Raw genomic sequence first — 12,819 nt, forward strand, 5'->3', positions numbered from 1 at the left:
CTGCGTCCCGGGGTAGAGTCAGAGCATACGATTCTTTTGGATCAGAAAGTATCTGATCTGTCATTCATTCACTTATTCTCTCATTCATCCACCCATCCACATAGCCACCCGTCTGCATAGCCACCCTGCAGTAGCAGGTGTGGGGGATGCAGCTGGGAGCCGCCAGCCCCAGCCTCACAGAGCTGACGTGAGAGAAGGAGACAGACGACAGGGTGAAAGATGGCAGTAAGAACAGGGAAGCACCTGAGGAGGGGAGGGGACAGGGTGACAGGAGACTGGTGGCCTCTCAGGGGAGACGCTATTTGGGCAGCATCTCCTGATGAAGAGAGGGAGCAATCTCAGCCTTTGAGGGACAAGCACCAAGATGCTCAGATACAAAATGCCCTGGAAGTAGCATCTCCAGGTTGCAGCCGGTGCGCCTGTCCTGCCCTCTGACATGTTGGGGCAGGGGCTGGGGCTGGAGGGTGTGACACAGGCCATTCCTCCCTCTGGTGGCCAAGCGTAAATTCCAGAGAGGATGCCAAGTGCCTGCGGCGTGCAGATGCTGCACTGGGCCTGGGTTTGCACAGGCTGTGCCCGCTGCCGTCAGAGCCCATTCACAGGCCTGGACAAAGCTCAGACTTCTCCCGAGTGTGACAGTCCTTTGGCGTCTGGCCTCTGATCATCTTCCATCACTTGACACCCTGATCTCAAGGAGGCCCCCTTTCAGATGTCCCAGGGAAGCTCTGCTCCCCGTCCACACGAGCGGGTCATGGCTGGTTCATGGTTGTACCTGATGCACCAGAAATGCCTGACATGGGGTTGTGCAGCCTCAGCACCCTCAGTGTATGGTCCCTGTGTCTTGGGGACACATTAGACACCCCAGTCATAAGTCCAAAACAACAGTGGTCCTGGGGCCTCTTACTAGCCTCTGGGGAAGGTCCGAGGTTTGTGGTAGTGTCCCATCCCCTTGCTGTGACCAGTTAAGGCCACATGGGAAGAAAGAGCCTGGCCCTTTGCAGGGCACTGTGGCCACCTCCCCTCCTGGGCCACAGACTCTACACCGGGCCCTCTCCCTCAGTGCCATTGCCTGCTTCTGCCTTGGAGCTGAGGTGGCCCTGGTGGGGCCACCACGTGCCAGGATCCCCATCTGCTCCTGGCCTCCAGTTTAGCCTCACGGCCATCCTCCTCCTGCAGCTGGGGGGCTGTGAACGCAGGTCTGAGTCCATTCCTCCTTCCCTGACACTTCCTGGGGCTCCCCAGAGCCTAAGAAATCAGGTGTAAATCCCTCACACCCATCTGGGTGCCACTTCTGAGCCACGTGTCCTCAGCCTCCTATTCTATAGCACGAATCCGCACAGCTGCAGATACTCTGTACCTGTGTCCAGGCTCTGTGACAGTGTACCTCTTCTCTGTCAATCAGTATCTGATTCGTCCATTTAGATTCGGCTAAAACACCACCTTCTCCATGCAGCCCACCCTGGTTGGAATTAGTGAGTCCTTTCCCCGTGCTTCACGTCACATCGTTTTACCTTTTGTGGTTACGAGCTAAAGGAGGCAGGTGTGTAAGTGAGGCACAGAGAAATCCGACTGCTCACGCCTCACAGCTCCTTTGAGCCTGCTGGTCCCCGGCCTCCTGTGCAGACTCATCCTGCCATATTGAGGGTATTGCTTAGAAGAGCTTTAGATTTTCTGGGTAACGTGTTGGATGGCTGTGCTCTGGCCTGCGCTGTTTTTGCCCAGAACTGGTCAATCCTGCAAGAGAAGAAGGGTCAGGAGGCTCCCTCGTAATCTTGGCTCGTCAAATCCTGGACTCTCTTCCCAGTACTTTCTAGGTAAACAGAGACCGTGTCCCCGTGTGGGAATGGCCGTGTCAGCTAGGACAGTGGGCAGAGCAGAGCACCAGAGCGCCCTTGACCTGGGTCTGTTCGCAGCAGGTGGCAGTGGCAGCAGACACAGGATCCAGACCTGAGGCCCAGGACTCTTGGAGAGCCATGTGTCAGAGGACTGCTCTCCATGTACAGACCACGTATACCCCGTGTGCGGTGACAGTGATGGGAGTGTCGATGCACACCTCCCTTCACCTGATGGTGAGGAGGTATCACTGCCCCATTTCACAGACCTGCCTGGCCCAGGTCACAAGAGGGTCATGTGCTCATACTTGGCAGGGCTGGGATTTGAACCTGGGGAATCTGACTCCAAACCTCAGGCTGCTAAACACTCTCAGAGCAAACGTGGAGCCTGCCCGCTCCTGAGGGGCGCGCAGCTTCCTTCTCTGTCGCCTGACCCATGGTGGCCCCTGCCTAGAGCTAGGTTCAGAGGGAGCTTCTCATTCCAGCAGGAGGAAGGAGGAAGGGGAGAGAAGAGCCACTTCTCCGGCCACTCCAAACAAAACACACCACACCACCAAAATTTGAAGTGGCTCTAGACTTCATGCTGGTTGGAAGTGACCACCATGCCTGGGAGGGGTGTCCCTGGCGTTTAGAGGGGAAACCTATGTCCAACTGAGGGAATGGACTGCGAGGTCACAGTCCTCAGGGTGTCTCCATCGTCCTCAGCTGTTGGGCTACGCCTGGGCCACCCTTGAGCATGTGGCGCACCGAGTGCTTTTCGATCCAAGGGGACAGAACTGCTTGTGCTTGAAAACGTAGGACAACTGGCTGGGCCCACCAAGCAGCAGGGATCCCAGTCTTCCCACACAGGAGTGTGCAGATGACATTCGGCAGGTGAGGGTGACGGGGCAGGTGCACACGTCCTGGAGATGGGGCACCTTCAAGGTGACAAGCGCAGCAGCAGTCCCCTGGGGGACTTTCCGGGGGCCCAGAACAGTTACGGGAGACAGGATGCTTGGAAATAATCCATTGCGGAGATCCACCGAGAGATCCTTTTCCACTCAGGAAACACTGAGTGCCTACTGTGTACGTCCCAGTTACTGGAGGGCAACGCATCCGAAGATGGGACACCTCCTGCCCTTGTCCTAACTGCTGCCCTACGCCTGGTTCCTGCCACCTGCCCAGCCACCTGCTCCAGGAAACATACAGAATGCCCCCTGCCGTGGATGACCTCAGGATGTCTCAACTCACCCCTGCACTAGAGCCATAGGCCTCCCACTGGGGTGGCAGCACCCTGGCTGGGCTTTGTGGCTACTGTTGCCTGGCAGCCAGGACGGGCATGGCCTCTGCTCTGTGGCATGGGCAGTGTGGAAGAGGGAGGTAACAGGCAGAGGAAACAAAGGCCTTGCAAAGTGTCATGGCCTCAGGAATCTTCTCTGGGCCAATTAAAGAGCATCTTAAAATCCTCTTTTTTTTTTTTGAGACAGAGTCTCACACTGTCATTCTGGGTAAAGTGCTATGGCGTCATCATAGCTCCCAGCAACCTCGAACTCTTGGGCTTGAGTGATCCTCTTGCCTCAGCTTCCCAAATAGCTGGGACTGCAGGCGCCCACCTCTCCTGAGCTCAAGCGATTCCCCCACCTCAGTCTCTCTGTCCCACTGACCTGTGACCTGCTGAGTGGGAGACAGACCCTTCCACTGCTCTTGGGGCCTGGTGGCTTGTCCTCCAGGTGTCAGGATTACTGGTTCTGTTGATTCCTAAACTCCGTTCAGGAACGTGCCTAGACCTTTCTGGGTCGGCCAGGTGACACTGGGGTGGTAAGTCCACTTCCCTGCCTGCTTCACGCTGTCACCGTTCTCACCACATGGTCAGGCCACAGCTGGGGAGGGGCCTCTCTGAGTGACTCCTCGAGCTTCCACGCAGCAGGGCCCCGCCCTGACCTGCACATTTCAGCTCTTGGCATCACGCTTGTGCGGCTCGGTGCTGGCTGTGAGGGCTCAGAGGCCCCTCCTCGTCCATGCCTGAGGTCACGGCTGACTTCCCCATGGTGTTTCCCTGCCCTTTAGATAAATTACTTTGATATACCTGGGTGATCCCTTCCCTGTACCTACCATAGACATTTTATAACAAGGCAGCCACGCACCCAGCCATGTTCCTGTGCCATGCTCTGCAAAGTGACATTTTCTTAGCCCCCTATGGTGCCACTGGAAAGGGCTGCCGAGTCATCATGCCCCAGCTGCGGACCCGCAGGAACAGAAGGGCAAAGGGCCCACCAGGGCCAGCATTAGGACAGCAGGGGAGACCTGGCCTGTGGCAGTGTCCTCCAGCAGGTCCCTGCCAGCAAGCTTGGCTCTCCTCCTGGGGATGGGTGTGTGGCAGAGTGGTGGCAATGGCCACAGTTGTCCACACCTCACTAACTGTCACAACCTGTTCAGCTCTGACGAAGGCTCACTCAGGTCTTAACCATTTAACCGTTGAAATCTGTTTCATAAACGTGTGCCCATTAAAAACTGTAGTTTCATAAAGAGCTGTCTCAATGAGAGACCAGCAAAGTGGGTTCCTCACGCCAGCCTGTCCTGCCCTCTGTAGCCCACAATTCCACCCTGTCCCTGTGGAATTCCCCCCCCACCCGGTTGCAGGACCAGCCCTGCACCCTGGCCACGGGACCTGCCTGGAGAGCCACCACTCTGCCTGACTCTGTCTCCCCAGCCTTCACCACTATGGGGCTGACCCTGCCTGGTATAGGGTGGTTTCCTGAGAGTGACCTCTCTGGGCTGCTCTTGTCTCAACTTTTGAAAACACCTAGAAAATCATGACTATATCCCAGATGAAAAGGTGAACATAAAAATCCCCAGGGACAGTCCTGAAAATGCCCTTCAGGAAAATGAAGCACCGCACAAGCCTCTGGCTGCTGCCCCCTTGTGGCCACACCCGCTGCATCTCGCGGGGAGAGACCTGCTGGGCTTGGAGGCACCTGCAGCCTGGGCTGGCAGCCCCTCCTCGGGAGAGGTAGAGAGAGGACAAGGCAGAAGAGTAGCGTAGGGCTCTGGACTGGGTGTCTCCGGCTTCTCTCCTAAGCAGGGAAGGAGTGACACCCACACGTTACAGAGCTGTGGGGTAAATGGGAGGCCGGGGTGTTCTTCGTCCCAATGCCAATACCCCCTCAGGGCCGGTCCTGCTGCTTGAGGAGCAGAGCACACACACTCATTAGAGAAGCCCTTCTTAGCAAAGACATGGATTTCTGGGAAGGAAGCAGGGTTCCCAGCAGCAGGGACAGCAGACTCTCCCTCGGCCCCTTTCCTGGGGTAGGGGTAACAGCCAGTACCCCCTCGAATGAGACGCAGGGCACTGGTGACACCAGGTGGTGTAGTGTAGCTCGGTTTTATTTATGTCCACAAATATTTCCAAAAAAATTACAAAATACTCAAATGGAGAGAACACAGAAGTCACAATTTCTGGGTGTCTACTGTTTACACTGTGTTATCTCATGGCAAACTACTCATATATACAGTTAGCTTCGAGATATATATAAAGGTAGCAAATCAGAATGTACACTCTGCTCTGCCGCAGTGAAGCTGAAGCTCACCCTCGACACGTGGAACGAGACACGTACGAGACACAGAAGCAAAACCAAACTTCAAACAAAAGCAAGGACAACCCAAAAGGAAACCAAGTGGTTGGGCTTCAAAGACACCCTGAAGGTCTACAGCCTCCAAAACAAACTGCCACTGACCAGGTAAGGGCTGTCGGCTGTGGGGTTTGCAGTGGAAGAATCTCAGTGCCTCACCTGGGGATGTGGGGAGAAATCAAAACGTACAGAACACCTCAGACAGGTTTCAAGGACAGACTTCAAAGTACTTCACTTTTTCTCTTCTTTGGAAAAACGAATGGTAGAGAAAGGAGACAAAGAAGGTTTAACTGAATGGGAGACACACGTGTTGTTCTACCCAAAAGAGAAGAAAAAAAAAAAAAAACAAGAGAAGGAGGTGGTGGCATGGCCGTAGGAGCCGGGGAGCAGCAGGAAGGGACCCTGCCCAGAGCCCTGGAAAAACCTGCCGCAGAACCACCTGCCTCCCCCGCCAACGCCACCAGAAATTTAATGACAGGTTAATTTGAACTTGCCTCCCCACTAAGGAACTAAAGTTAAGGCAAAAATGGAATGAGAGAAAAATGAAAAACAAAAACAAAACAAAACAAAAAAAACGCTACAAACATTTTCAACAGACCAAACAGTATTATCTCAACTGAAACCAAACACAGTGTTAATGAAAACTGGAAACGCCCCTGATGCAGGTTTGAGCCCAGAGCCTGAATCTGAGCTGACCCCCGCTGGTTTCTAGATCAAACTATCCGCTTCTCCTGCTACCCCTACGCAGAGTGTCCTGGACGCACCTGGTGTCCACAGACCCACAGTGTGGTTATCTTTTTGTCTGACAATTCTTGGATGTGACCACCACAAACAATGGCAGAAACGGCCCTCAAGAGTGAGAAGAGGCCTGACCCACAGGCGCAGGCAGATAGCCCAGAACTTCCCACCTCTGCTAGTACCTCATGCCAGCAAGCTGGACGGTGGCGTGGCTCTCAGGGCAGTTCTGCTCTAAGGGCTGCTGCCTGTGAAGTGGCCCCTGCCAGGCGGAAACCTGCTTGTGACTTCATGTGTACGGACGAGACTCCAGTTCCTGCTTCCAGGAGGAAAAGCAGGATGTGGCTTTCCAGACCAGCATGGGTCACCATCCAGACTTGTTTCTGGGCTAAAAATGCAGGTTGCCACCCACAACCATATCAGTTTCAGGGTCTCCCTCTCCCAAAAGCAGCTTCTGTTGTGGCCAGCATGGCTTGGCTTGGTCCTCATCCAAAGAAGAGCCAAATGATGACATGTGCTAGGGGCAGATTTCTAGCAGACTGCTTTGGCAAGCATATGTCCTGGGTCTTTCATGTGCTGATTTACTTGTGTGGAATCATTTTCTAGAATGTTTATGAAATTTTCAAAATATTAAAAAAGGCAATTCATCCAGAACAATCAAGTATGCACAGAAATCTATAAGGAAACCTACAATCAGACACACATAAAAATGTGCTTACTATCCCGCAGAAACAGAACAACAGTGACACCAGGGAACGGAAAGTGAACATTTAACTCTTGTACTCCTTGTGCAAAATGAGATCTACCGGATTCCTGCACCACTGGCAAAGCACATGCTAGGACCAGACAGTGAAATTCAAAGCAGCAAAATGAAGAGCTGTAACACTGTCCCTGCAGACCCCTGGATGCTCACTGCTGTGACCACGCCTAGGCCCAAGCTTTTGCCCATTGTAATTAGTAACGCCCATCTGCTCCCTTTAATTAAAGGGATAATTATATATAACTTTTTATTAAAAAATCAACTCTGTATTCTGTCAATAGCTGGTGGGAATTCACAATTAGTGACATGGCTGGAAAAAAATAGATCAGAACAGTAGTTTGTGGAAGGAAAAAAAGGCTGTTCTAAAATCATTTATTTACAGACGTAAAAAGCCATGCTGCAGAACTTTCTCAAATTATGAAGATTTCCTACAATGTATTAAAATAAAAGTTTTTTTTTTCTTAAATTATAGCTCTTGGATTCCAAACTCATATGCTGCCTATCTGCAAACCTTGTGGTTCTGGCACACACGTAACGGAGTGTGTCTGCACGCACAGTGGAGGGTGTGAAGTGGAGTCTAGCACCTACTGAGAATCAAGGGAAAGGAGACTAAAGCCAAACCCCAAGATTGCAGGGAACGTTCTGAATGTTCAGTCCAGTCCAGGACTTGCTAAGTTTCCGGGGGACTGTCATGCAGGGGGACCCAAGCCAGTCTCAGGAAATCCTTTTGACAAACGAACACTATTATGTGAATACATTTTTAGTTGTGGGGCTTTTAAATATATAAAGAAATCTTTAGAAGATATTCTTTTCGCTTTTGCAGCTCCTACTGTATGTAAAAAGTCCTGTTTCTTCCCCCAAGAACTGGGGTTTCCACAGCCAGCGTTAACAAATAAATAACTTATAACTGCTTGTCACCTTCTTTCTTCAGTCGACTGAAAAGGACAAAAAAGGAAAGAATATTTAGCACCGGGCTGAGGCAGGTGGCTCAGGCAGGCTCAGAGCACCCAAAGGGGTCAGCAGGAACCTGGAGGTTCCAGACACACGGCAGCAAGGGTCCCCATTGATGCAAACCCAGCAGCCTCCCCACAGCTGACCTATCCCTCGCCTGTCCTTCCCTGGGGGTCCCCACAGGGCCCAGTAGGGCCAAGAGGAAGGGCCTGGTGCAAAGGAGAAGAGCACAGTGGGCACAGGTGGGCTGGGTGGGACCGTGGCCCCAGATGGTCCTCCTTTCCCTCCCTCCCGCTTCCCCCTAATCATCTTCCTGACTTGGGAGGTGGCCACCATGCATGTGGGGACGTCCGTGCAGCCACTGCTGCTCCATGGTCCCCCTTTCCCTCCCTCCCGCCGTACCTGTAATAATCTTCCTGACTCGGGAGGTGGCCACCATGCATGTGGGGGTGTCCGTGCAGCCACTGCTGCTCCATGGCCAGTCTCTGCAGCTCTGCAGATTGGGCGTGCATGGCTTGCAGCTGGTGGGCTGCTGACATTGGGGGTGGGATGGCCCCCGGCAGGTCTCGAGGGTAGGGGGCACCTGCCAAACACAAAACAGCTTCTGCTACAGACAGACACAGTGACCAGGAGAGCGTCTGCCCAGCGGCCACGCCTCCTGGACAGACAAGCCAGAGCCCTCCCTGCTCCAGGCCTGGCCCGGGCATCTCTCCACCTGGGAGGCCTTCCTTTGAGCCCCATCCAGATTAGGGGCCCCTGTTACTGTCACCAACCCTGTAGTCATGGCTTTCAGCAAGGCTGCCAGTAACATGTGAACGGTTCCCAGCATGGGAAGCCCTCTGAAAGCAGGAATTTGCTTGCCTTGTTCCCATATAGACCCCTTGTACAAAGTACACGAGAACCTACATTTGTTCAGCATATGATGAATGAATGAATGAATGGAGTACATGCAGACAGCAGGCCAGACCTCCAACTCATCTCTCACCCGGGAACCCCAACCCCTCCCCTATGGAAACTCTTACCAAAAACTGGATGACGAAGCATCTCGTGCTCATGAGGAGGCTGTCCAAGCAGAGGGTTGGGAAGGGTGCCAGGGGGATAGGGGAAACGAGCCAGGTGAGGGCCAGCCGTCAGAGGGTCAACCAGTGGGTGAACAGGGCCCGCAGAGCCTAAGAAAGGAACAAAAGTCCAGATGCAGGAGATGTGTGCCTTGTTTGATGTTTGCCCTCCTTGGCTGGAACTGCTGTGACTCCCTCCTCACCCAAGCTAGCTCTTGGTCATCAGGCTTGGCTGCCCCACCACGTCCTATGGGAACTCCAGTGTCAGGGAGACGTGGCGCTGACCCCTGAAGCATACATTCCTCCCCCTACCCCGATTCTTGAGCATTCCCTACAGGTACCAGCACCTGTGAAGTCCCAGGAACCCACGGCCTTGCTCTAGCCAGTGTCGGTCTGGCCCCCTTCCTAGGGCTGCTGCCCTGCTCTTCACCCACAGGAGGCTGGCAGAGTGGGTATTGCGGGCCGGGGACACAGCTCATACTGTTCTCTCACCCGCTGGCTCCAGACTGAGCCGCTGTCCTTTCAGATATAACCATGATCCACCCCCACTGCACTACCTCCTGCCTCCCCAGTCCCTGCTCAGGCCACCACGACCACTGGGAAGGGTATCAGTGGTGGTCTGGGGTCCTATCTGAGTACCCCTGCCCTGACTTGCAACAGGTTACCCTTCATCTCCAAGTCTGCTCAAAGACCTCCTTGGCAGCCTTTCCTGACAGTCTTCTCTAAAATTGCAAACCTGCTCCCCAGCCCCACCCCCAGCTCTCCTCATCCCTCTCTCCTCCATTTATTTCCCTCGAGAACATTTACTTACTTCTCACAACCTGGCATATGTCTACTTTCTCCCTCAACTGGGAATAAATGTAGGCAGGGGTTCAGTGAGCACCTGTTGAATGACTCAATGATGCATGAATGAATGCCTGCCTGTCCTCACGTTCTACTCACAGGGCTCACAAGGCCCGCAGCATGGGATATCAAAGCACCAGGAGCCAGGACCTGGATGGTGAACTCTTCTCTATCAGGACTGGGCACACAGCGGGGAAAAGGCAGTTGGTGTCTCCAGGCAAGGTGGCTGCCTGGCCTGCCTCTGGGCCCTCCTCTGTTAGCACTTCCTCTGTTATCCCCACACAGGCCCCAGTCCCACAGGGTGGGCACCTTGCCTTCTCGAGAACACAGCCAGACCTCCCTCTGGCTCTCCCTTGCCAAGCTGCAGCAGGAGTGGGGATGTCAGCTCTGCCTGCCTCTGCCCCAGTCAAGCCTCCCCTAAGCTCATCACTTAGCTGACCTTCAAGGAGCTCCTATTCCCAGAGCGAACAGGACAGGGAAGCTGTGGCCAAGGGGGTCAGCTCAGTATACTCAGTCAAAGCCAGAAGCCTTGTTCCCCAAGAGAATGGAGAACTCTTTTTTTTTTTAAATTATAGAGACAGGGTCTCATTCTGTCACCCAGGATAGAGCACAGTGGTGCTCTCAAAGCTCACTGCAGCCTCAAACTCCTGGGTTCAACCAATCCTCCTGCCTCAGCCTCCTGAGATAGCTGGGACTACAGGTGCCTGCCACCACACCCAGGTGGTTTTAAAAAATGTTTTGTAGAGGGTCTTGCCATGTTGTTCAGGCTGGCCTCAATTAATCCTTCTGCCTCAGCTGCCCACATGCTGGGATTAGAAGCACAAGCCACCGCACCTGCCCAGGACTTTTCTCAGTTCTCCCTCCGTGACAACCTACAGCTTTCTTTCTTTCTTTTTAATTAAATCATAGCTGTGTACATTAATGCAATCATGGGGCACCATACACTGGTTTTATAGACTGTTTGACACATTTTTCATCACACTGGTTAACACAGCCTTCCTGGCATTTTCTTAGTTATTGTGCTAAGACATTTACATTCTACATTTACTAAGTTTCACATGTACCCTTGTAAGATGCACCGCAGGTGTCGTCCCACCAATCACCCTCCCTCTGCCCACCTCCTCCCTCGCCCCCTTCCCCATATGCTCAACCTACAGCTTCTTTGAGTAGCCCAGTGACTTCACCTGCAGCTTCCTTGGCTCCAAAAGCCACAAGGCACTGTCCTGCTGCCCTCACTCACCCCAGTGAGCACAGGCTGCTACTCCCACCCAGGCACAGAACTGAGAACCTAAGTTTTACCCAGGAGGCTGCAAGCAGAAGGTCCCTGGTACTGCAGCTTCCCGGGGACCTGCAGCTCTGGAGAGCTGAGGCGCAGAGCAGATCAAAGGCTCACTGGGCCAAAGGAACACCAGGATTCCTAGGTAGATGCTGAGTATTCTAAGACCCACCAAGAATCAGGGATTCATTCAGGAAAGAACACTGCTCTGGGATAGTGACTCTTCCTAACAGGCCATGCCCCTTCCCCAAATCTGGCCAGGGCACCCACCTTGGTGGAGAGGGTCCTGCTGGTGCAGGTGGAGGTGAGAGTGGATGTGTGAGTGCTGGTGATGGTGTGGAGTCACATTGAACATCTGTAGCCGGGCCAGAGGGTCACTGGTCAGTGATGCCATTCGCTCTGCATGGATGCGTTCGGCCGCCAGTCTGTCAGGGTAGCTCATCTCTGGCCGCAGCTGGGGGCCTGCCAGGGCCAGTCTCTCCCTCTCCAAGGGGTTCAGGCCCGGGTGGAAAGAAGCAAAAGGGTGGGGGCCAGCAGTCGGGGGGATGGTGAGGGCGCTGTGCCGGGCGAAGTGCTCCATGGGGTTGGTGGCTGGGTGCAGGGGATCCAGCTCGGGGGGCTTCACCTCGAAGCCTGGTTTCATCCTTTCCCGCAGCTCCCGCTCCCGAATCTCCCGTTCCCGGAGCTCCCGCTCTCGGAGCTCCCGCTCCCGGATGGTGGGGTCCACGTTGTAGAGGCCAGGCATGTGGTAGGCCAGCAGGGGGTCAGCGGGGTTGAGGGGCATGTAGAAGGGGTGGTTGCGGTTGGTGGGCGACATGACGTGGGGCCGGGCATACTCGCTCAGAGTCCGAAGGGCAGGCGTGTCTGGCCCGATGTAAGGGGGCACAGCAGCAATGGTAGTTGGTGGTGGCTCGAAGGATGGCCGCATGTGGCCTGGACCACTGAGCTGTGGGTCACTCAGGCGGCCTTCATGTGCTGAGCTAGACGCCTTCTGCTGAAGGAGAGAAGGGTGTGAGGGGAGTGCCCAGCTGCCCAGTGTATCTGAGTTGGGTGGGCCCTGCCCTGCTCCCATTCTGCACTTACAGGCCAACGTGGCCATCTCACCCCAACACAGAGACCAAGATGCTGTCCAGACCCTGCTGTGACAGTTTTACTTGAGCCTGCAGCTACCCTCATGCCCCACACGGGTTAGTGTAACTGTGAGGCGAAGGTAACACGTGAGGGCATCTGTGAGTGAGACAGGGAGGGGACAGGGCTGTGCGCCACTGAGCCCGGAGGCCAGAGGCCTCTTAGGCCTCTCATGATGTTTCTCAGGCTGGCTCCCTATTCCTCCCACCTGCAGAAGCAAGCCCAGGCTGGCCCAAGCTGACCCAGCCCATGAGGGGTTGCAGGGCAGGGCTGCTGGAGGCTCCTGTGCAGCCTGGCTATGCCCCAAGGGCCTGCTTCTCTGCCCAGATCCTCCCTTCTTGTTTCTCTCTGGCTCCTTCAAATTATGCAGGAGATACAAGTCCACAGGCTGCAGGGGAAGGACCGGCCAGGCATATGGCATCCAGTCACTGCTGAGTCAGGCTGGACCTGCCAGGCACCAGTCACCCAGCAACTCGGGGCTGTCCAGCTCTGAGAGACACCCAGGGAGGGGTGGAAGCAGCACCTCACCCTCCTGCTGCAGGAGAATGAGCCAGGCAGCCCTGGGCTCCAGGAGCTGGGTGGTTCAGTGTGGCTCCCAGGCCCGGGGGCCAGCGCCCCCCTATAGGAG

At 54.6% G+C, this 12,819-nt stretch overlaps 1 protein-coding gene across 7 annotated transcripts in view; it reads right to left on the minus strand.

Moving 5' to 3' along the window:
- Positions 1-5,177: 5,177 nt before the first annotated feature.
- RERE (arginine-glutamic acid dipeptide repeats) overlaps positions 5,178-12,819 on the minus strand; it is a 413,923-nt gene continuing 406,281 nt past the window's right edge. For 6 of the 7 annotated variants that reach the window (XM_053575354.1, XM_053575356.1, XM_053575351.1 and 3 more), the window contains 4 exons: positions 11,334-12,057; positions 8,909-9,055; positions 8,289-8,469; positions 5,178-7,870 (listed from right to left, as the gene is read on the minus strand). In XM_053575354.1, coding sequence (XP_053431329.1) covers positions 7,837-7,870; positions 8,289-8,469; positions 8,909-9,055; positions 11,334-12,057 — 1,086 coding nt within the window. In that variant the 3' untranslated portion in view covers positions 5,178-7,836. The remainder of the gene's footprint in view (positions 7,871-8,288; positions 8,470-8,908; positions 9,056-11,333; positions 12,058-12,819) is intronic. The other variant, XM_053575353.1, reaches the window with a different exon arrangement.

The sequence above is a fragment of the Nycticebus coucang genome, chromosome 22 (genome assembly GCF_027406575.1).
Source record: "Nycticebus coucang isolate mNycCou1 chromosome 22, mNycCou1.pri, whole genome shotgun sequence".
Lineage (NCBI taxonomy): Eukaryota > Metazoa > Chordata > Mammalia > Primates > Lorisidae > Nycticebus > Nycticebus coucang.